We start from the raw sequence: 19,184 nt of genomic DNA, 5'->3' as shown, positions 1-19,184 counted from the left end.
AACAAATGCGTGTTGTGTATTTAAAATGGCGAAATGTGAACAAATGTGCTGTATATCCAAGATGGCAGCGCTTCCTCAGAGAAAGCAAACTATGTTATGCTAGCGCACAACAGATGGCGCTAATATGGTTTCCATAGCAAAAACTTGAAATTATTTTCTCGCTGCATTTTGTATGCATTTTATTGCTGGCAAGTAACACTGCGCTTAAATCTAAGACATAATATGTCGATGTGTATACATAAAAGATCAAAAATATATATATATATGTATATATGCAGGTATGGTGAGGGCCCTTCCACCGATTCGGGGTATTCGTTTGCTAGTACTACGAGTAAAATACGAAATAAAAACACTTACAACTAATAACAAATGCAACGCAAACAAGAATAAAGAGTACTCGTTGTCAAGTATACAATTCCAGGTCTACAACTACTTATATATCAAATCGATCGCTTCAACTCTAACCATAATTTTGATACTGCACCAGATTACCATGAGTTTGTGCCGGCTGCTGATAGTAGGCAGCCTGATGATACAGCTGTGGCGAGGCAGGCTCATTCACCTGTATCTGATGGTAGTTGGTGATGGGCTCATGCTCGACCACCTCGCGCACCGTCTGGAACGGATGGTTGACCACAATGCGACGTTTGTGGAACGTTTCGCTGGTGGCAGCCGCATCGGTGGGCGCCGCAGTAGCGGAAATCACACGCTCATTTGGCTGCAGGTGACGATTAAGGTGTCCGGCAGCGCCATTGCCCGCTACATCCACATCGAGATTGGGCTGAGCCGGCGTTGGTGTGGCCTGGGTACTGGGCACTGGAGCTGGAGCTTCAACCAAGCGCTGGAATTGCTGTTGCTGCTGACGTGGTTGCGAGTAGCGTGCGGATTTCTGCTGTTCCTCCTCCACCTGCTGTTGCTGCTGCTGCTTATCGCAGTCGGGTTTCACAGGACTAATGGTTGCTGTGGCCACAATAGATTGATCGCGATCGTTTTCATGGGGGATCTGCAAATGAATTTGCGCCTTAGCTGCCTCCTTGCTTTGCACCTTTTGCTCCTGCTTGGGCTGCTCTACCAGGCGACCTGACTCTGCATCGGGATCGTAACGCATGCGTGAATAGGGTGCACTGTATTCCAGTTCCTCGGCAAGTGGACTGCGCTGCTGCGACGTCTGCTGACGATAGTAGGATCTGGGAGCAGCTGGACGCACTGCTGACTTGGCATAGATCACTGTGGGACCCGCATGATTGCGCAAAAAGTTCTTCACTTCGGCAACATGGGCAATCTCTGGCTCAGAGATGCGACGCTCCTTTGGCGGTGGCTGGCGACTGCGACCCAGATAGATGTTGTGCTGCGATGGGGGCAAGTGAATCTTGTGCTCATGCTTGATGATTTGTGGACGTGGTGCTTCCTCGAGACGCGCTGGTTTCGATTCCACGTTGCCGGCATTGGCATTGGCTAAGAATTCGCCGCTGAAGTAATCATCGTTGCTCTGGGTGGGATACGACTGGCGATTGAAGCTGTTGCCGCGCTGATAGCTTCGCTGTGGCGGATAACTGGCCTCACTGCGTCCGAAGTCGTAGTTCTGTGGCTCAGGCTCCTGGCGTGTCAGCATGCCTGGAGTGAGATGCTTGCGATTAATCTGGAACGTATTGCCATTGCCATCGGTGGCTGTGATAGTGGAGCTGGAGCCAGAGCTAGAGCTGGAGCTGGCGACGGGAACGGGTGGAGCAACTGGAGCAACGGGCTGACGTTTGCCATCAGTGGCATCGCTGCCTTGTTGCAGTTGCGCCTCCACAAACTCATCCTTAGGGGCCTGATCGTAACTGGGCATGGTGGTCACACTTGAGCCCACGGTAGTCACTTGCGATTGCTCTTTGGCAGCAGGAGCTGGCTGCTCATAGTTGGGTCTGTACTCGTTCGCATTGCTGCTGAAGCCTTGTGTCTGCACCTGACCATTGTTATTGTAGGCAGCAGCCACAGCGGGATGTGGATGACCCAGGGGCAACAAAGTCTCACCTCGGGGAATCTTAGCCACTGGATGATCCAGCTCAACAACCAACGTGCCAGCTGGCTTGATGACCACACGCTCCTCAATGTCGTAGAACTCTTTTTGGATGGCCGGATGACGCACCTCGTATTTTTTGGCCTTCAACGCTGGCTGGACAATCTGTATGGTCTTGGTGATCAGAGGACGAGGAGGAGCTGGTTGCACATAGCCACGTTGTGGAGGTGGTGGTAAATAACCGCCGACGCTGCCAGATTGATCGTAGTCATCATAGCCAGAGCTCTCATCTACAGCGGGTGGATACTGATCCTGATAGTCATCCTGTGCATCGTCGTAGCTGTAGCCGCCTTGATCGTAGCTGGGTCTGTTGTAGCTGGTGCCAGCATCAAAGGCAGGCTCATAGGAAGCAGGTTCGTAACTGTTGCCACCTCCCAGCTTGGCTTCATTTGGAATGGCAGCGGGCAACGGAGCTTGAGCAGGTGCACTGGCAATGGGGTTGACGCTGCTCGAGGAAGAGCTCGAGGAGCTGGAACTGCTGCTCACGGGTGCAATGGAAGCGGTTTGGACAGTTTGTGCTGGCGGTGCGGGCTCATAGATGGGTTTGCTGTCCTGTTGCTGTTCCACATTGACGCTGGAAGTTTGTTGCGGTGCAGGAGCGGCTACTTGGCGCTCAAACATGCGCAGTTGCTGAGATTTGCCGCCACCAATGGATACAGCATCGTCGACAACAATGGGACTGGTATTAGAGATGGAGCTGGAGCTGCTGCTGCTGGACTGCGTGTAGCGCTGAGGCGAAGGACTGGAGGATTCAAAGACCTTGCGAGAGGGTAAATAGAGATTTATATTGTAAACAGAGTTTATAACATATCAATTGTTAGAGAGTTAGAAGTGATCAAAGTATATAAGTCAATTATCAGATAATCAATTAACGTTGTAGACAATTGTAAGTGAATTTAGATTCGGCAAAAATCTTTCAGATACGATTTTCAGTCAACATTTGTTCTTCAAAGAATTACGCTAGATTTGTATAACATTGAGACGCGCTGTTAAATTCTTAAGCAACACTTAAGCATCATGCTATGAGTATGGGTAGCAAATTTTTTAGATGTAGCTCTATTGATTTTAAAGATACACTGACTTAGCTAAGCTCTTTAGGTATATGGCAATTGCCTTATAGCTCTTGTTTACTCACTGTTTCTACAGAAGGTCCATGACTGTGATACGACTGAATGTACCGCTCGAATTCCTGATTTTGACGCAGCTGCTGGTTGCGCTGACGGAACTGTCCGCTGTGTGGTGGCTGTTGATGCAAGGAAGGACGACGATTGTGGCCACGGCGACGGGGCAGACGACCCTTGATGCCAGCTACCGCAGGAGTAGGCTGCAAGCCCAAACCTTGGCGAGGCGACAGCGGTTGCTGTTGCTGTTGTGGTGGCGACTGTGATTGCTGCTGTGCCAGCGGCAACTGTTGCTGCTGCGACGACTGCGATTGCTGTTGCTGCTGCACCTGTTGTTGTTGCTGTTGCATCTGCTGCTGTGGTCGCTCCTGTAGACGTTCAAAGTGCGCGGGACCCGCACGCAGCTCGGCAGGCGCACGTCCATCGACAAATGTGACATCCGCTGGATGTTGGGCTATGGAAATGTTGACATGAGTCGCCGCTTGACTGGCAGCGACCAGCAGCAGCAACACAAGCAGCTGACGGCACATTATCGCTCAACTGCAGCTAAAGATCCTCGCTAAACAATCAATCAATCTGTAGTATGTCTGTCTGTCTGTCTGCCTGATTGTTTGACTGAGCACTCGGCGAACGCTTCTCGTTGTGTGACAAACATTTGGCGCATGCGTCGCATATTTATACGGATTTACGCAACTGCGGGACTGCGACTTCAATCGATCAGTGTCAATGTCGGCAGAAGCGTGCAAATGTGGCTGAAAACACCCTGTTTAGGGATTGAGATGCTTGCCCCAGTTCTACAATTAAAGGCATTCGAATGATGCACATTGCAACTTAACACTTTTTTGTAGCAGCTTCAATTGTTATAGTTGCTACAGCAGCTACAAACTGATGTGTGGCACGCGCATTTCAATTGCCAAAAAGAAAATTTGCACCAGCTGCCAATGCGCCATAATTGGCAGCTTGCAACATTTTTCGCGTAATTGTCGGAAGGTCAGTGCTGTGCGGCCATCGGGGCATCGCCTATGCGGCGTATGAGTGATGTGCGTTCGTTTGATTTGAACTTGAAATTGGCGCATTTAGCAGTCATCAGTTTTGTAAATGAGACGTTGAACTGCTTATTGGAATTTCGAGTTTTGATTTCGATTTTGATTTTGATTTCGTTTACAAATTTTCGATAACATCGTCCCAAGTGTGTTGTTACACATACGCCCCATTGGACATTTTTGGTTGGTCAGGCAAAGTTGCGCAACTGGAGTTGGCAAATAATGCACAGCACCATAAGTTATGCAAAAGATAAAGGTTAATGGCAACACATTTTGATTTTTTGCGAGGGTGTCGTCGGTCGTTCAGTAACTAACATAGTAATAAAGCCAAGTAAAGTCATGAATGGCTAAACACACAATCAACAATCCACAAAATCCAACTCAAAAAATGCACATTTTACAAATGAATTTCGCAGGTGCTGCTCTCATTCAAAGCCCATAACAATTGCCTTTCAGCTGCACTTTTCCAATCAAGAAATTGCAAATAGAATACGCCGAAGCATTTAATTCTTCTCGACGTCTATTTCATTCATGCAGAAATATGAGTCTGTTCGACGTTGAAATTCAACGCAAAACTGGACGACTCGCTGACTGGCTGTAACATTGTTTGTTTTGTTGTGAGTTGTGAGCTGTGAGCTGCATGCGAAACGAGATTCGCAAAACGTGTGAGAGACGGAGACACAGAGAAATGTAACATGAATCTGAACTTGAATGGGACCATTTAAAGGGCGTTTAATTTGTTTTCATTGTGGACTATCAATAGAAGACAAGGGCAGTGAAAGGCACATTTTACGGACGGCTTCGACTTGAATGTTTTAAAATGCAAAACTCACAAAGGACGCTGGGAAAATATTTGCTTGAGACATGTATCGCATATTTGCTCTCTGATGCAAATAGATAACAAAACTAAAAGCTTGTTTTTATACCCGCTACTCATAGGGTAGAAGGGTATTATAACTTTGTGCCGGCAGGAAATGTATGTAACAGGTAGAAGGAGGCATCTCCGACCCTATAAAGTATATATATTCTTGATCAGCGTCAACAGCCGAGGCGATATAGCCATGTCCGTCTGTCCGTCTGTGTGTCTGTCCGTCCGTCCGTGTGAAACACTGGATCTCAGAGACTACAAGAGATAGAGCTATAATTTTTTTCGATAGCATTTGTTATGCTTGCACGCAGATCAAGTTTGTTTCAAATTTTTGCCACGCCCACTTCTGCCCACGCAAATAAAAAAAAATGGAATAACAAGCGTAATTTTAAAGCTAGAGTTAGGAGTTTCGGTATATACAGTAACTATAGTAGTTATGATTCCTACAAATTTGGTTGCGATCGGATAGAAATTATCGAAGTTATTAAAGAAATACTTTTGTATAGGAAAAAACGCCTACTTACTGAGGGTCTTAGTTGCTTTGGCTGACAATCTGGTATATTGTGCCGTCTATGGTATATTTTGAATGCGGTACTATATCGATATACCAAATATACAATTTGGTATATTTTTAGTATATTCGGTATATTTTGAAAATGATACCGCAATATTTTGCCTTTATTAAAAATGGGTAGCGGGTATCTCACAGTCGAGCACACTCGACTGTAGCTTTCTTACTTGTTTATGCTGTGTATTTGTAGCATACTATAAATTATTTATATTGAATGGACATTATTTCATAAAGATAAACAACACATTAAGGCTAAACTGAAAAGTTTGTAATGTACAAAAACTATTAAATAGAAAATAAATTTCAGATTGTATTTAAAGCTTAAATATTCATAAAATTCGTTTTACTACTTTTTTTTTAATTCTAGTCACTATTGTAATAATTTGAATTTCTTATAAAACATTTTTATTGGAAATACTTTGTGATTAACACTTTAAAAGACTTCTTATTAATGCCATACTCGTGATATTCTGAACATTGAATTTGAAATCAAGAGATTTAAGCCAAATTACCGCCGAAATTAACCATCTGACATGTGATATAATTAAAAATCAAGAGTTTATATAATTAACAAAATCTAAGATCTAAAATCTCTTTAAGTTTTCAAGAGTTCTCATGTTATCTGCAATTTCCATGCCATTAAAAAATTGCATTAAGCAACACCCTCTTCATTCATCATAAAATAGGCCCCTGCATTCCACATACAAACATACTTTCCATGCCAAAAAACTAGAATCTACTCAACACCTCAGTCATGCAGCTTAAAAATGCCAACTATTAATATTAAAGTGTGCGAGCTCCAGAGCATTTCTATGTTGTACATTCGAGGAAGAACAACAAAAACTGTCAATGTGACTGGCAGCAGGACTAAGAATAGAAGCAGCAACAGCTTATGGTGTATGTATGTATGTATGTACGTAAATACATGTATTCCTCGTACTCCTCAAATAAAGTTTCAGCATAGAAATAGAAGTACACGTCGAAGTGAGTGCTTAAATTAAACTCACTCGACTATGGAGTATGAGAGCGAGAGAGCTTGTTAAACTAATTGTAGAGCAACTACGCACTTGGCAGGAGCAGAAGGACATGCGGATCTGTTGGGTAATGGGACAGCACACGTGGGAGCTGTGTGTATTGCATACATAAATAACAATTGGGCGACAAGCGTCGTAGGATCCGGGCGACAATAATAAAAATAAAGCTGAGAACAAATAGAGACTGAGACGCTGATATTTAAATCAGTTGCACGTGGGTGAGGACAACCAAAGGAAAGGCAGACGGAGTTAAGCTGGGGGGCGCCGACTGTTTACTATGCCTTGCCACACCTGATTAAAATCTATTGACACCACAGAGAAACTGGAGCAGCCCACAGGTTACACGCAAGTGGCTAACAAGCGACCGCATAACAAAAGGAAACGGAAATGGCCGCCGCCCTCTGCCACTTAATGAAACCCAATTACACGAGCCAACATCGTCGATGGCGATGGCGACGGCGACGTCGGATGGCAAACAAAAACAGCTGCAGAGCCGATGGCGCAGCTGCCGCTACACCTGTTAACGCTATTTGCATTTTTCCTTGTATACATCGCACACACTCATACATATATTTTATTATTATCAACGCGCTGCCGATGTCGATGCCAATGCGACGCGACTCATCGTCCTCCCTCTGCCGTTTTATGCAAGGACATGCGCAAACAACACCCCGCCCACCTGTGCCGACACTCGGCCGCCACTCGGCCCAAGCCCAAGCCAAGACCCCAGTCACCCTCACACCCCAACTCCAGTCGAGTTTACCACCACATCCACTAACCCATCCGGGACCCCGCCGACTGCTCCTGTTGGGAGTATAAATAAGACGCAGCCTCGCGCACACAGCCTCAGTTGCTGGAACTGTGTGTTGCTCGTTGCTCGTGGCCTCCTGTTTCGTCCTGTGCTCTCGCGTTCCTGTTTCACAACTCAAGTGGTATCCTCTTATTATTGTGCTACGAGCTGCCGCTGCAAACTGTTGCAAGCTGATAAACGGAATTCATACCGTCGGAAGTTATTGTTTTCATGTGTTTACCAATTGCCGGTCTAGGCATCATTTGATTACTTGCGGAGTGCTGAACTTGGTCAATTGTCAAGCAGGTAAGCTATCACTTTCATGGGCTGGACAGCGCCCATTCAGTGTTGAAATTAGATTAGGCATATTCTGGGATTTATATAAACAAGTGTGTAATTCGAATTGTTTACTAGATAAATGAGGCCGGTAGTAATTAAAAAAATAGAAAAATTATATTACATCTCTATTATTTGCAATTGTAAATGTACATAATTTATATTTAAATGTGGTTCAAATTAATTTGGCATTCAGTGCTCAGCAGTTTAACTCTTTTGTCAAAGCAACAACAAACTACGAGCTCATTACTATTCGCAGTAATGTAAACAAGCGACGCTTTCCAACACTGCAGCCGTTACTGCAAGTGCAAGGCGCTTTCACCATTTGAATGCAAGTGCTGCCAGACTACGCAAAAAAAAACTGCAAGTTTGCATGCAGCATAACGACTGACTAAAAGCGAATGTGATTTAAATACAGGTTGCAAGAAGTACACGTAGCAAACGCATATGAATCATATGGCATTAATACTGGCAAAATAAAAAGCACAAAACAGAAAGTAAAACAGAGAGAGAAAGCAGGAGAGCGAAAACCAACCCCTAAAAAGCATGTGTGCGATAAGCGACGTTAGCTTTTGTAAGGGTTCGTTTTTCAGTTGAATAGCAAACTTCGAGGCGTACGGTTCGCATTCGGTCGCGTTTCTCATTTCTCCAACAATTTTTAGCAAACTTCTCACACACACACTCTCTCACACACATTCGATAGGCCACCCAGCGTGTCGCAAAGCCAAAGCTAAAGCCAGACAGCAGATACCCCGCAACATTCGCATTCGCTCGCTCGTATAACGAAAGTGTTTGTTTTCTCTCTGTGTGTGTGTGAAACTAAACTTTTCGTGTCTGTGTGTCAGTGCGTGCGTTCGTGTGTGTGTGTGTTTTTCTCGACTTTGTCGACGTTCTGCCAAAAAAAAAGCCAAAATTATATACATTCATACTGTATAGTATATACTCAGTATATTGAGAGGAGAAAGTGCAAAGATGGCCGAAAATTGCCCAAAATGCAAGAAATCAATCAATTCGAAGGATGCAATCATCATTTGCAATTCGGATGACTGCCTTAAGAAGTTCCACCGTACGTGCGTTAACATCGATGATGCGATGTATGATTTGATACAGAAGAATCCAATGATATCATTTAACTGTGATGAGTGCCGCAATCAGACGCCAAAGGCATTGTCCGCCAAGCTGCACACCATCGAGGAGAAGGTGAACAAGGTGTGCAATGGCGTTAATCAAATCCAGGGCCGCATGTACCAGCAGTATTTCCAATTTGGCAATCAGCCCGTCAACAATCTCGATGGCAAAAAGCACCCGCAACAGAATAATCTCATCGTTGTCGGCAACAATTGCAATTCGGATCGATTGCAGGTCGTATGCGACTACGGACGTTGGGTGCAGGTGGGCAAATTTGCTACAAATACCAGCGAGGATGATATTATCGAGCATTTGGCCGAGGAGCTGAAGATCAACAAGAATCTGGTGAAGTGCACCAAACTGGTGAAGAACGATGCCAATTTGTCGCAGCTATCATATTGTAAATTCAAAATATCCATACCCGACTATCGTTTCAATGAGCTATTCAACGAGGCGATTTGGCCAAGTGGTGTTATGGTTAGCCCCTTCACGCCACGCTCTCAGCTGAATCAGAATCGCATATAAAACGGAAACGGCGGCGAGAGATGACGAAGAAACAGAGACGACAGAGCAAATGGGGAGAGAGCGCGCCTGCGCTATACTTCACGAGGGGGCAGGGGGGTGCATTGCACCAAAAGAGAGGACGCGAGAGAATGAGAGAGCGCAAGGATGAGAGTGAGGGTTGCTTGCCGGTCGGACAGCGACAATAGCAACCAGAGCAACAACAACAGCAACAACAACATCAGCAACATCAACAACAACAGCAGTTTTCATTCGATAATGTTTTTGCCGTCGCCGTCACTTTGTGGGGGTGTTCGGGGGGTTGCCTCACACTGTATGCAAATTTTTTGACAACTGACAACACAACTCGAAAACTTTGCCCAAAAACAACTTTAAAAACTTATTCAGAATTAAACAAACAATACAATTAATAACTTAACGAATTAAATTTAAAAATGCATTTTCAAATGTTTAAGCATTGAGAAACCACAAACCAAAAAAAAGTAAAGTATAAAAGTTCGTAAATGCGAAGCAAAGTCAAAGTCAAATATTAGTCATTTATGCATAACTGTCGTATATTTAAATTACATTAAATTTAACACAAGAAAAAAGTAAAAAACCAAACATAATGCAAATATTAAACCAAGCAGTCAGTATCTATTTAAATACCAAAACCAAATAAGTAAAAACAAAATGAATAATTAAATGCATATTACAAATATTTAAACTATTTAAGCAAAGAGCACTTACAGCATTTTGTTTAATCAATTTCGTTTATTTTTCCAGTTTTACTAATATTTTGTGTTCTATGTTCTTTTTAGTGTACATCCCCGAAACAAGTTTTAAACCAAAGCATTAACTTAACAAATACCTAAACTTATCAAATATATTCAGCTATATTGTATTCATATGCGTAGTTTGAGGCATTTTCAAAGCTTGTTCTCAAAAATATTTAGAAATTTTGCGAACCAATGATAAAAATTGTAAAACCTATTCAAAACAAAATTATGTATGTATTTGTGTATTCCAAAAAATTAAAAAACAAAAAACAAATGAATATTGAAAAACCAAAAATACAAATAACAATATAAAATGCAAAGAAAAAAAATGCAATTGCAATTATAGAAACTTGTTCAACACAACTGTAAGCGGTTGAGGTTTGAGAATTCGTGAAAAAAACGCAGCTGGGCAAAAATTGTTGCAATAAACTCAACTCATGAATATAGAGAAAGTAATAAACAAATACTAAATATATATATTTATTTATATATATTTCATAATTGATGTATTTTTTAAAGTGAAGCCCCGTTTCGCTAAACCACACACCACAAACACATCACAAAGCAAAACAATACAATATACAATACCAGAAATCAGTAATATTTTCATTGATCGCAGCTCCCAGACACGTTAAGAGATATTGGATAATTGGGAGTCAATTGGGCAGGGAATGTGTCTGGGGTGAATGCATCGATAAAGCAAGGAACGACAGCAAAATGTAGAGAAAAACAAATAAAACACATATATTATATATTTAGTATACAACAATATGCATGCATGTATTTATGTCAAACTTTTTCAATAAATTCTACAAAAAAAAACTTAAACTTTTGCAAAATTATTATATTTTGGGTTATATGATTGATTGCCAAAGTGAACTTAACTTTAAAAATTGTTATTTGAAGAATAAATTTAGCATTATAACTGATCTCAAGATAGAATAAATAAATAATTGAATTTGGGACCAACTATTTCTGTGCCAGCTGAGAACAAAATTGTCTAACTCAAAATACCAAGTGATAAGGTTATATATGTTACATACTTGTTATATCAAATATCGACATCTTTGATGGACTCTGCCTATTGCTACTGTACGATCTGCTAGGTCAATATACAAGGCAACGGATATATAGTATAGATTCTGTAGTATAGATTCTCTAGTTTCACTCAGATGTAGATATTAAACTTAAATTGTAAGTTTCTTAGAAATTCAGGACAGGCTATTGGACATGTATTATTAAAGACCTCTTTGCTAGGATATAAAAGTGAAAAAACACTGAAATGGTATCAGGTGTTTTTATTGAAAACTCACATAAAATTCAAATTCATATTAAATACGATTATTTGCAGCATTATGACCAACTCGAAGCGCAAGCAGCCTCCCACACCCAAAGCCTCAGATACTTCTTGCACAGACAGCAGCGAAAAATCTGCAGCCACAGATGAAGTGAGTTACACAACGGAATCACAGCAGGAGAACCAACCGGATAACGACAAGGAAAAGGAGGAGGAAGAGGAGCGGAAGCAAAGGGAAAAACAACTACCGGAGAGCACTCAAACAGCTCAACTGTTTAAAGTGTGTTTTGGACATGAGCTGCATAACTTTAAGAATCTGAATAGTTTTACGTGTTGGCTGCAACGTCCTGTCGACGGCGCCGCTCTGGGTGTATTTCGGATGCTCTACGGCGCCAGCATGTTGATTGACATTGCCGAGGAGCGTGGCGGGGGGCAGCTGGATGTGCGCTTCGGTGAGCCACAACACTGTCACTTCCCCCTGTTCAACGGCATGAGGGCATTGGAGTATCCGCTGATGGGTTGCGTCTATCTGTGCATGTGGCTGGGCGCATTGGGAATTATGCTTGGTTATCGCTTTCGCTGGAGCTGCTTGACCTTCATCAGTTGTTATTGGTACATCTTTCTGCTGGACAAGCCAGCGTGGAATAATCACAGCTATCTGTTTGGTTTGGTGGGCACGTTGCTGCTCTTCACCCAAGCACACAGTTACTGGTCGGTAATTGGTTTTGATTTTTCCTTTTAACTGACTGAAAGCTCTTTTACACACTTGACTTTGCAGTTCCCTAGACAGCTGGCTAAAGCCAGAGCTGCGACAGCCCGTGCCGTATTGGAATTACTTCATCATCAAGTTTCAGTTTTTCATACTCTACATGTATGCTGGACTGAAGAAGTTCTCGCTGGAGTGGCTATCTGGCTATGCCATGTCCAGTCTCAGCGAGCATTGGGTATTTGCTCCTTTCCGACAACTGCTCGACGGCGAACTCATTGATCTGCTGATCATTCATTGGTTTACGGCAATCTTTGATTTCTCCATTGCCTTCTTTATGACCTGCGAGCGAACACGTCTCTTTGCCACGCCTTTTATGATTAGTTTTCATCTGATGAACTCGCGTCTCTTTGTCATAGGTAAGTCGACACAAACTTACAAAGTTTTTGTATCTAAATTTCTGCTCTGTTTCAGGCATGTTCCCTTGGGTCTGTCTGGCGGAAGTACCGCTCTTCTTTGGCTTCAGCTGGCCACGACGCATACATTCCCTAGGCAAGTCAGCAAAGTTGCCATTCAGTGAGAAGCCAGTTCAGCATAAAGCTGGCTTTAGAGCTCAATTGCGCAGCTGCCTCATACTCTTCTATTGCGCGCTGCAACTGTTCCTGCCTTATTCGCACTTTATCACAAAGGGTTACAACAATTGGACCAATGGATTGTATGGTTATTCCTGGGACATGATGGTGCATTCGTACGACACGGTTCTGACTTCCATTAAGATTGTAGACAATGAAAATCAGCAAGTGCACCATTTAAATCCCTATGCATTCACCGAGTACGATCGCTGGACTAAATTTGCTGACATGGCCGTGCAGTATGCCAAGTGCATAGAACGAAATATACACGAGGATTTGGCCAAGCATCCGCAGAACAGTCCGTTGACCAGCACCAACATATCCATTTATTTTGACATTTGGTGCTCGATGAACGGACGCTTTCAACAGCGCACCTTTGATCCGCGCATGGATCTGCTAAGGGCACCTTGGTCCCCCTTCAAGAGCACGCCTTGGTCGTTGCCTCTGCTCAACGAGCTTAATCATATGCGTCCGAAACTCAAGACGATTGCCAACGAGGTGCTCGCCTGGAATAACTATTCGGATGTCATATTTGTGGCTGATTTTCCAGGTCTAACGTTGAGCAATTTTATCGCTCCAGCGCTTTACAATTGCACCTTGACCATTCTGGAAGGTAATGTGCGCTACAAGAGTGCCAACGATGAGGAGTCATACTTTTTGACCGCAGGCAAGAGCATTGGCCTGGAGAGCAATGCCACGCATACTGTAACCACCATTGGCCAGAAGCCAGCCTCCTATTTGTACACATACGTAAATCGCACAATGCAGGAGGAGGAGAGTCTTTTGGTTGAGCCCATTCCGGCCAAGGAGCGTCCAATATTGCCCATCTGGCGGGAGCTCAAGCAACGAGTGGCCAACTACCAACAGTTCCTTATGCATCTGGCCAATTGTGTGCTCTACTTGGTGTACGATGTTCCCATTCCGATGTCCGTAAGAGAGAGAAATTAAGAATGAAGCAGCTGAGATCCTTTTCCATTTGCTACCATGCCTATTTCCTTGCCTATCCCTAAGTGTCACAATATTGTGTGGGTGATAAAACTGATAATAAATGTTTAATGTTATACAATCGAAAGTTGTTCAAGCCAAGGAAGAGAAGTTAGTTACGTATACGCAAAGTATTACGTATACGTAATGAGTTGTTTTTAAAAGTAAAACGAAAAAATAAGAAGGGATATGCGTACCCTCTATGTATAACTGTATTTACAAACCGGACAAAACATTACTTTCAGCCTAAATATATAACAAATCTCCATGTAGGAGCCTCTACTGCAAATTTGGTGGCTTCGTCAAAAAAAATGTGTAATTTAACAAACGTGTTATGACTTTTGACTACAACGCACTCGTGCTGGCATGCTGCTTCTCCTCTACCAGGCGACTGGGATCGAATTGCTGTGTCTGCGTCTCCCACAGGCGGGCATAGAGACCGTTCTGCTTCAGCAATTCCTGATGTGTGCCACGCTCTCCAAGGCTGCCATTCTCGAGCACAAGAATCTCGTCGGCATCCTTGACAGTGGACAGACGGTGGGCAATGCAAATGCTAGTGCGTCCCGAGGTAGCGCGTGACAGAGCTTGGAGTATGTTCTATAAAATCACAGACAAATTAAGAGAATGTTCCATATAAAAACTTAGGCAATCTACTCACATGTTCTGTAATGGAATCCAGACTGCTGGTGGCTTCGTCAAAGACGAGGATGGGTGTGTTCTTTAGGATGGCGCGAGCAATGGCAACACGTTGCTTCTCGCCGCCAGACAACTTAAGGCCACGTTCACCCACTTGGGTGTTATACTGATTAGGCCAGCTCATGATAGCCTCATGCAGATCAGCCATGCGAGCGGCATTTTGCACTTCCTCGTGCGACTTGCTTAGATTGCCATAGTGTATATTGTGCTCGATGGTGTTGTGGAACAGCACCGAATCTTGAGGCACCACTGCAATGGATTTGCGCAGACTGTCCAGATCCACGCCGCTAATATCCTGGCCGCCAATCAAAATGCGTCCAGCATTTGGCTCAAAGAAGCGGAACAAAAGACGCACCATCGACGACTTGCCAGAGCCTGAACCGCCAACAATGGCCACATTTTTGCCAGCTGGTATGCTAAACGAAAGATTGCGGAAAATGGGTTTACCCGTCTCATACTCAAAGTTCACGTTCTGGAACTCAATGGACGAGTTGCTGGTATCCACAAACAGTGGCTGTGCATTGGGAGCCGACTGAATGCGACTGTCCACATTCATCAGCGTGAACATGGCCTGCATGTCCAGCAGCGCCTGACGCACCTCGCGATAAACGCTGCCCAGGAAGCCCAGCGGTATGGACAGCTGGAAGAGCAAAGCATTCACCATTACCAAATCACCAACAGTCATGTTTCCCTGAGCAATTTCCTTGGCTGCCAGCACCATGATTATGCTGAGGGCACTGCTGAATATCGCATTCTGTCCGAAATTAAGCAGCGCCAGACTGGAGCTTGTCTTTAAGCTGGCTGTCTCGTATTTTTTCAACACTTCGTTGTAGCAGCCAGCCTCGTATTTCTCGTTGTTGAAATATTTGACAGTTTCGTAGTTAATCAGCGAGTCAACTGCCTTGTTACCCGCCTCATTCTCTGCTTGATTCATGTAGACACGGAACTGTGTGCGCCACTGCGTCACACTCAGCGTATACAGCGCATAGACACCAACACAACCCATGCTGACGCCAGCAAAGGCCAGACCGCACTTGAAGCCCAGCAAGCTGGAGACCAGCGCCAGCTCAAATATGGTAGGCACAATGTTGAACACCATCGCCGAGAGCACAAAGTTAATGCCACGCGATCCACGATCGATTGTCTTGGACAGCGCTCCAGTCTGTTTGTTCAGATGGAAGGCCAAGTCGAGGTTGTGCAGATGCAGAAACACATTGGTGGCTATTTTACGTATGGAATGATGCGCGACCTTGGCGAACACCGCATTTCGTAGTTCATTAAAGCCAGCAGCACTAGCTCGAGCAATGCCATCTATAAGCAGAGGGAAAAAAGTCATTAATGTAATTAAATTATATGAAAGGTATTTCTTACTTACAGCCTAATATCATTGCCGTTGCTGCGGAAAGCACTGCGTCGGGTGCTGTGTCCATATTCAGTGTCGACATTGTGTCCACGGCTCCCTTGAATAAAAATGGCACACAGACTGTCAGCAGCTTGGAGCCGGCAAGTAGACCCAACGAAATGCCCACACTGCAAAAGTAAAGGGTTAGATGATAATACATACAGAATTCATGTACTAATACATGAGAACACCATTTAATAAAAAATTAAATTAATTTTAGAATTGGAAATAAAAAAGAAAAAATCATATTTTAAGAAGAAAAGATTCTTTAAAATTATAGTAATTTTAATTAAATAAATATTAAAGTTTATGTTAAGAATAGAAAAAAAGAGTAAATAAAATAAAGATAAAGATAATAAGATATTCAGGTTCCTCAAGAAACTCACCGCTTTCGCACTAGTGGATCCTCCTTGGGCCAAATATACGCCATCATGGCTCGCAACATGTCCTTGGAGGTCACCTCGGGGGCGTCTAGTTTGCCCAAGGCGGTGCCACCATCGCTGCCGCCTAAATGAATGTGACATTGTCTTGATTGTTGTTGTTGTTGTTGTGGCAGTCGTTGTTGTTGTTGTTGTCGTTGCAGCACTGCTGATGCTACAGTTGAAGCTGCTGCTGCCGCTGTGGGTGCAACCGCATTCTTGAATTTACTTGAAGACAGCTAAATTCAAACAGGCGCCAACACAACAAACGAACAGACAAACTAACAAAACAAACAAGCATTTGTTTTTGAGGGGGTGTATATCTTTGGTTACAAGTGAGCTCAGATTACAATAAAAAATCAATTTGATTGTTAGTTAAAATCAAAAGCAAAAAACAATTAAAATTAATTGTAAACAAAGCGCAGTCGGTATAAGCTTGCAGTTAAATTATTGGTGTGGATTGCTTCAAACATCCGCAGATGTTTTTATTCATTTAATTGCTGCAAGCTCATGAAGTTATTTACAGCATAAACCAATGTTTGGTTTCATGGAGGTTGCCGCACTCACCTTTTGCCTTCTTGGCAAAAACGCCGCCCAGCAGCTTATTGCCTGGCGTGGGCGTAAAAGGTGTAATCTTCTTGCCCTTGGCATACTGCTTAGCATCATCGTTGGAACTGGCAAAAGTATTATATAGCTGCAAAAGTAAATCATTGAAAACAGTTATAGTCTTTCTATAAAAAAGTTGTACTTTATTTCACAAAATAATAACTAAAGTAAATTCATTCGTTGGATTGACAGTGTACAGAGGATTCAAAGTCACTGAGGTAGCGCACACACTCCAGCAGATAAGAGCGTGCCACAACTCCGCTCTCTGTGAGTTGGGGCAGTTGATTAAGCGCTTTGACAAAGCCTTGATATTCGCTGATTTTATGTGCCACCAAATAGGACAGCTCCGGCTGCACATCATCGAACTGTGCCACATCGCCAAAGGCAATTTGATTGAGCACATTCGGAAAGTATGCCTGCTGCTTGAAGATCAAGTGCAACACCACACGCAGATTGTGTGAGCAACCATCGTCGATGTGCACAAACATCTGATCGTAGAGATTGTGCTCCCTGATGAATTTGAAGATGTTGCGGTGATAAGTTTGCGCCGCAAGTTTCCTATTCTGCGCAATTAACTGTTCAATGTCCGACAATGAGAATTCGAAAAAATCGTGTGCGTTACGCTCCAGATAGAAGCCATAATCCGTTAGTAGCTTCAAATTAGGCAATGCCCCATAACTGATAAATAGTTGCTCATAAGGATGTAGCTCCGATTTAGCAGCAGTATCCAGTGTAAGCACATAATCTTGTCCCTTGCCATTTGGTGACAACTCCGCCGTCGTTTGAACGCTGTCCGAGTGATTGAACAGATCGAGGAAGGGCGCCAAAGCCATGTTAGTATCGCCACTGAGCAGCGACTGGAAGTGACAACGTGCTGGCTTCAGTTGACGAGGATTAAGGTAGACGCTGCGTGAGTTGACCGCAAAGTATGCACGCTTATACTCCGGCAATGTCCAAATGTCCTGGCAATAGAGTTGGCCACAGCATTCGCAGTGTTGCGTGCCTACAAGCGTCTTGATAATCTGATAGTATTCACGTATCTGACGATTTTGTCCCACAGTGCGTTCCAGCAAAGCCTCTGGCAAACACTGAAGCTCCGACATGGCACAGAAATATGGCATTGTGTAGCTACGAGGCAGCGTATCCAGATAGGCACCCAAAGTCGATTGCTGAGAGGTTTCGTGCAAGTGCTGCTGATACATTAGATAACAGGCAACAAGTGCTTGAAACGAGATGCGTGCATCCTTGTCGAACAGGTCCTTATTAAACAGCGCCTTGAATTGCTCATCCGCTTCCAGCGTAGCTATGCTGATCAAGCAATTGGCGGGAAGGCGTATCAGCTCATCGCCAGGCCGCAAACGGTGTCTTTTGGAGCACAAACCGCGTCCAGTTTGCGGAAAGTGCAACGCCGATAGTTGTGTTGTATTCCGCCAGCCCAAACAATTCAGATGAGCATAGAGCACGTGCAGCGAGTCCAACTCGTGATCAGCTGGGTGAGTTGTGTCTTTTGGCGCGCGACGCTGTCGCAAACGCTGTGTACGTCCCATAATATGATATAATGCCTGGTACTGCAACGACGTGTGTGCTGTTTTGGCGTCTCTGTTTTAAAGTAGTTTTTTTAGTTTTTAGGCTTGCTGCAACGAAAGAAGCAAGTGCGTAGTTTGTGCGTTAGTTTCGAATCATCAAAACGCCCTACAACAAAAAAGGGGCCAAAACAACACACACGCTTTACTGTTGCCTGACCTCTTTATCTTTGTTTTTGTTCCCTATCCAATTACACTGTCATTCCAAATTTTGTGCTAATCATTGGTCTGAAATTATGAAATCTCGTAATCTAGCCAATTGTGCACGCATATCTTTTGAGTGTGGCCTTGAAACAAGTACGTAGTATGTTGTCTATGGGAAATTCCATATTACTTACCACGCGGGCTTCCAGTCGCGTTCTAAATTGTTTGTAACATGTAATGTGATAAGTGTATTTAAGGGTATTTTTATTACTGCACAATTTACTTATGTGTAATAGCCCGGCCATAATAACTTTCTGCAAAAACAACACAAATTTCTGGTTTGTTGGTTGGAATATACAGTGTGACCGCAGACTATGTGTCGAAATGAACTAAAGGGTGCATATGCTGTAGTGGTTGTAAAATGTTATCGATAAGAGTCCAAAAATAACATACTTCTAGTAATAATGACGCTTTTCAAAATA

The 19,184-nt window shown here is 43.5% G+C and overlaps 5 protein-coding genes across 6 annotated transcripts; 2 read left to right on the top strand and 3 right to left on the bottom strand.

The window, feature by feature from the left end:
* Nucleotides 1–150: 150 nt before the first annotated feature.
* LOC133840590 (uncharacterized) lies at nt 151–3,858 on the bottom strand. Its single transcript, XM_062272512.1, has 2 exons — nt 3,198–3,858; nt 151–2,821 (listed from the first exon to the last, which is right to left on the bottom strand). The coding sequence occupies exons 1-2, from the start codon at nt 3,711–3,713 to the stop codon at nt 461–463; spliced, it is 2,877 nt and encodes a 958-aa protein (XP_062128496.1). The 5' UTR covers nt 3,714–3,858; the 3' UTR covers nt 151–460.
* A 2,547-nt stretch (nt 3,859–6,405) lies between these two features.
* LOC133844997 (vitamin K-dependent gamma-carboxylase) lies at nt 6,406–13,901 on the top strand. The gene is made up of 5 exons (XM_062279301.1): nt 6,406–6,562; nt 6,619–7,795; nt 11,585–12,241; nt 12,309–12,655; nt 12,711–13,901. Exons 3-5 carry the CDS (start codon nt 11,589–11,591, stop codon nt 13,814–13,816), a joined length of 2,106 nt encoding a protein of 701 aa, XP_062135285.1. The 5' UTR covers nt 6,406–6,562; nt 6,619–7,795; nt 11,585–11,588; the 3' UTR covers nt 13,817–13,901.
* On the top strand, nt 8,409–10,936 carry LOC133845006 (uncharacterized). The gene has a single exon (XM_062279317.1). It carries the CDS (start codon nt 8,798–8,800, stop codon nt 9,476–9,478), a length of 681 nt encoding a protein of 226 aa, XP_062135301.1. The 5' UTR covers nt 8,409–8,797; the 3' UTR covers nt 9,479–10,936.
* A 145-nt stretch (nt 13,902–14,046) lies between the features above and the next one.
* Nucleotides 14,047–19,030, bottom strand: LOC133844996 (iron-sulfur clusters transporter ABCB7, mitochondrial). Of its 2 annotated transcripts, none has more exons than XM_062279299.1 (6): nt 18,897–19,030; nt 16,937–17,063; nt 16,337–16,568; nt 15,924–16,078; nt 14,511–15,859; nt 14,047–14,449 (listed from the first exon to the last, which is right to left on the bottom strand). In XM_062279299.1, exons 1-6 carry the CDS (start codon nt 19,005–19,007, stop codon nt 14,198–14,200), a joined length of 2,226 nt encoding a protein of 741 aa, XP_062135283.1. In that variant the 5' UTR covers nt 19,008–19,030; the 3' UTR covers nt 14,047–14,197. The 2 variants fall into 2 exon arrangements, with proteins under 2 accessions (XP_062135283.1, XP_062135284.1); XM_062279300.1 differs by having other exon boundaries at nt 16,337–16,457.
* On the bottom strand, nt 17,100–19,040 carry LOC133845003 (SET domain-containing protein 4). The gene is made up of 2 exons (XM_062279313.1): nt 18,897–19,040; nt 17,100–18,609 (listed from the first exon to the last, which is right to left on the bottom strand). Exon 2 carries the CDS (start codon nt 18,520–18,522, stop codon nt 17,149–17,151), a length of 1,374 nt encoding a protein of 457 aa, XP_062135297.1. The 5' UTR covers nt 18,523–18,609; nt 18,897–19,040; the 3' UTR covers nt 17,100–17,148.
* Nucleotides 19,041–19,184: the final 144 nt, after the last annotated feature.

The sequence above is a fragment of the Drosophila sulfurigaster genome, chromosome 3, assembly GCF_023558435.1.
Source record: "Drosophila sulfurigaster albostrigata strain 15112-1811.04 chromosome 3, ASM2355843v2, whole genome shotgun sequence".
Taxonomy (NCBI): Eukaryota; Metazoa; Arthropoda; class Insecta; order Diptera; family Drosophilidae; genus Drosophila; species Drosophila sulfurigaster.
This window is presented reverse-complemented; position numbering and strand designations above follow the sequence as displayed.

Excerpts from the sequence above, each read along its gene's own strand:
- LOC133840590 (XM_062272512.1), bottom strand. The coding sequence starts at position 3,713 with ATGTGCCGTCAGCTGCTTGTGTTGCTGCTGCTGGTCGCTGCCAGTCAA. Across the intron at positions 2,822-3,197 it reads ATGGACCTTCTGTAGAAACA|GTCTTTGAATCCTCCAGTCC; the intron begins GTGAGTAAACAA and ends CCCTCTCGCAAG.
- LOC133845006 (XM_062279317.1), top strand. The coding sequence starts at position 8,798 with ATGGCCGAAAATTGCCCAAAATGCAAGAAATCAATCAATTCGAAGGAT.
- LOC133844997 (XM_062279301.1), top strand. The coding sequence starts at position 11,589 with ATGACCAACTCGAAGCGCAAGCAGCCTCCCACACCCAAAGCCTCAGAT. Across the intron at positions 12,242-12,308 it reads ACCCAAGCACACAGTTACTG|TTCCCTAGACAGCTGGCTAA; the intron begins GTCGGTAATTGG and ends TTGACTTTGCAG. Across the intron at positions 12,656-12,710 it reads CTCGCGTCTCTTTGTCATAG|GCATGTTCCCTTGGGTCTGT; the intron begins GTAAGTCGACAC and ends GCTCTGTTTCAG.
- LOC133845003 (XM_062279313.1), bottom strand. The coding sequence starts at position 18,522 with ATGGGACGTACACAGCGTTTGCGACAGCGTCGCGCGCCAAAAGACACA.
- LOC133844996 (XM_062279299.1), bottom strand. The coding sequence starts at position 19,007 with ATGGCCGGGCTATTACACATAAGTAAATTGTGCAGTAATAAAAATACC. Across the intron at positions 16,569-16,936 it reads TTTTGCCAAGAAGGCAAAAG|CGGCAGCAGCAGCTTCAACT; the intron begins GTGAGTGCGGCA and ends TTGCACCCACAG. Across the intron at positions 15,860-15,923 it reads AACGGCAATGATATTAGGCT|ATGGCATTGCTCGAGCTAGT; the intron begins GTAAGTAAGAAA and ends CTCTGCTTATAG.